Source organism: Endocarpon pusillum (genome assembly GCF_000464535.1).
Source record: "Endocarpon pusillum Z07020 unplaced genomic scaffold scaffold1352, whole genome shotgun sequence".
NCBI lineage: Eukaryota > Fungi > Ascomycota > Eurotiomycetes > Verrucariales > Verrucariaceae > Endocarpon > Endocarpon pusillum.
Genome location: NW_006916000.1, coordinates 34,264 through 37,632, shown reverse-complemented (window position 1 = coordinate 37,632; position 3,369 = coordinate 34,264). Strand labels below are relative to the sequence as shown.

Below are 3,369 nucleotides of genomic sequence, written 5' to 3'. Positions count from 1 at the left end.
ATGCCTTGCTTCAAAGGTTTGGCTGTGAGCATCCACACACCAAACGGACCTCTCTCCGAATATGCAGTCCAGCGTTCCTCCCGTCTCTCACGAATCTCCTCATACATCCCCGTCCCCCCTGCACGGATTCCGACAGACAACAGCTCCGATAAACCAGAGCAGTCGACCTTCGCCATCTCGATTACCCTGTTGACTCCTGGACAAGACGTACCCTATTCCGCACCCAAAGCTACGCCTGAAGATCCCTACCCTCAACCAAAGATTGTCGGAGGGCTACCTGGTCTCTCTAGCGAGCGAGGAAGATACTCTTCGGCCATCGGTCCCTACATCCCGCTTACCACATCCCCCAACGAGACCATTGCTGCCTACATCTATTTCGATGGCCGAAACAAAGAAGAAGTTGCCACATTATTGCGGCGAGGAGAGGAGACGTGGGTCAACTCAAGGTGGGTGGGCGTGCCGGATTCCGAAGGCGGAGGTCTTGCCGAAAGAGAGTTTCTGTTTCGGGAAGTAGGTCTCGAGCGTTGGCTGAATGGACTTGACCTGGATGGCAAAGACGCCGCAGCTACGATTGAGAAGAGGAGACAAAAGATGGAAAGGAGGCGAAGGAAGCGCCGAGAAAAGAAGAGCGATAGTGATGAGGAGGATGAGGCAGACACTGCGATGGATTCCAAGAAGAGCATTCTCAAGTATGGGGCAGGTGGAACGTCGCCAGTGGAGGATGTATCAGAGGATGACGAATCGAGCAGCGGGTCTGGGGACTCAGATGACGACCCAATACCCGAAACAGCTGGGCAAATCAAGGTAGCACTCTTCCGTGTTTTCGCATCGGGAGAGATCAAGCGAGGCGAGTACTCACCACAATTCGACGCTCACGATGACGACGAAGAAGGGCAAAGAAATGGGCATGTCGAGAACGGCGAAGGCGGCAACGGGGCAGATGTCGACCATACCACCAGCTTTGCCAAGCCCAAGACTTTAGATCCCAAATCAATCAGCACTCAGACTGTGACTGGAATTGACCCTACTGACAAACCCTATGCCGTCTTTACATTTCTCTACCGAGGTGAGCGCCAGCTACAGAAGATGGGCATTCTGCAGCCTCCCAGATCCGAAAAGACGACTACTGTAGCAAAGCGAAAAAGTCTGAATGCTGAATTTGCGTCACTGGGTCCGTTGAAGAAGGAAGGAACCATTGGATTCTCAACATTTCGTGACAACGAGACGCGACCCAAACCGAGGAGGAAAAGCATCAAGAAGGAAGATGTGGATGCTATGGACAGCGAAAGTGAAGACGAAGAGGCCGAGGTTGTGGGTAAAATGGAAGACGTTGATGACGTTGAAATCAAGAAGGAGGATGATCTACTCTCACCGGAAGATGCGGAACGGACAGGAGAGCTAGCAGAAGGTGTCAGGAAGATTAAGGTCAGAATGCAAATGGGTAGGAACACGTTCACAAGCTGACGTATCAACAGTTAAAACGCCAACATTCAGCCGAACCACTTCACAACGGAGCCGGAGCAGAAGGACGTAAGCCATCCAAATCTGCCACGCCGTCAGCAGCATCAACTCCCAATATTGGAAATGATCTTTCGGCAACTCCGCCACTGGTCCCTGGACTGTCTGCGCCTTCACTCGCCAAGGCTCCTGCTGATAATCCTCTCGAGGATGTCTCGTCGGTTGGTAGTCCAATGAAGAGGCAGCGGGCCAGTTTAGCTGGTCCAGAAGCGGATAATATCCAGCGACGACTGGGAAGAGCCATGACAGGAAATATTGGAGAGATATTAGGGTCAGCCGGGGATGCTAAAGTGAAGTCGGAACCTAGCGGCGGCAATGGCATGCATCACTTTGGTGGAGCGATTGTCAAGAAGGAGCCTGAGGATGAGGAGGAGCTGTGACTATCCATCTTGAAGTCACTATGACAGTGGCATGGTTGCTTCATCAGCAAGCATATCAGTCAATACGAGGTTGCAGGCGAGGTGAATTCAGCTTCTACTATCGAATGTTTCGATGGATCCTTGAGACCTCCCAGCATATACTGGCGCAAAGCTTGAAGGCAAGGGCATCAGGGCATCAGGGCATCAGGCCATGAGGCCATGTTGGTGGCTGTTCTTGAACATCTTGATGGAGTAGCAGGATTTGTTTAGCAAAGTCGCAAATCCGACTGACTAGAGAGGCGGCTCCGTTTGCACTCATCAAGGGATTCAGCGTGATGAGCCATTGCCATTGCCATTGCCATTGCCATTGCCATTGGCCAGTACGGAGTACTAGGTACTGAGTAATGCTACTCCTCTCTGAACACCAGTGACCACGCTTCCTCCAGAGCTCTTTTCGAGCTACCTCACCTCAGATCAGAATCACAAGCCGTCACATTCCCTATCATGCTCAGGCGGCTTCCGTCCCTCGTCTCGTCAGGTAGGTTAGGTAGAAAGGTGCCAGCGAACGTAACTTACTGCAACATGGTCAATCCGAGATGGTAACATCTGGCATAAACCAATATCTGAATGTTGGCAGCCATCCCTCCGCATGCATAGACGAATCTTCAGCCACACTGTCTCCCTTAATATTTTTCTTCCTCGAAGACACGACTCGAGAGTCTTACATTCTATTCTCTCCCTCTCCTTCTTCTCCAGCTACTTACCGACCTCGCGATTCCAGCATACCGCTAATAACTACAGCGAAGATGGCTCTCACGCGGTCGAAGGAGCCGCTCGTGTGGATAGACTGCGAGGTCGGTGGTTTTTTTTTTCTTGATCTCGCTGTTGCTTGATGGATCCGCCGCTTTGCCTCTTTCTCTCTGAATGTGTCGGCCGAGATTATGGTTCATTACTGTTGTTGTTTTCGCTCGTACGGCTTTCATTGCCAGGAAAATAGAATTTATCTTGCCGCTGTGTCTCTTTTCTCAGGCTTCGAACCTTTCTTCTAGTTCGGAGGGAAGAGGAGAAGATTGATCTTCTCTCTTCTTGCCGTCAACGGCTCTGAAGTTGAAGGGGAAGAACGAGAGGAATTGATCCTCCCTTGTCACGCACCTGCTATGGCCGCCTTCCCTCAATCATATCTAGTCGCTAGAAACAACGTATCTGAACCTTCGCCACGCATACATACATCCATCCATCCATCCATCCAACCAACCATTCATCCATTACTAACCCACCCAACAGATGACAGGCCTCAACCCGCAAACCGACCAGATCCTCTCGCTCTCCTGCCTCCTCACCACCTCACGGCTCCACCTCCTCGACCCCACCGGCTTCGACGCCGTGATCCAAACCCCGGCCTCCACCCTAACCGCCATGACGCCCTGGTGCCGCAGCACGCACACCTCGAGCGGCCTGGTATCGGCCTGCCTGGGCTCGACGACCACCTCCC

General features: G+C 52.2%; 1 protein-coding gene across 1 annotated transcript; it reads left to right on the top strand.

The window, feature by feature from the left end:
- EPUS_06585 (uncharacterized protein) lies at positions 1-1,898 on the top strand (the record flags this gene model as incomplete). Its single annotated transcript, XM_007801733.1, has 2 exons — positions 1-1,425; positions 1,476-1,898. 2 exons carry the CDS (start codon positions 1-3, stop codon positions 1,896-1,898), a joined length of 1,848 nt encoding a protein of 615 aa, XP_007799924.1.
- Positions 1,899-3,369: the final 1,471 nt, after the last annotated feature.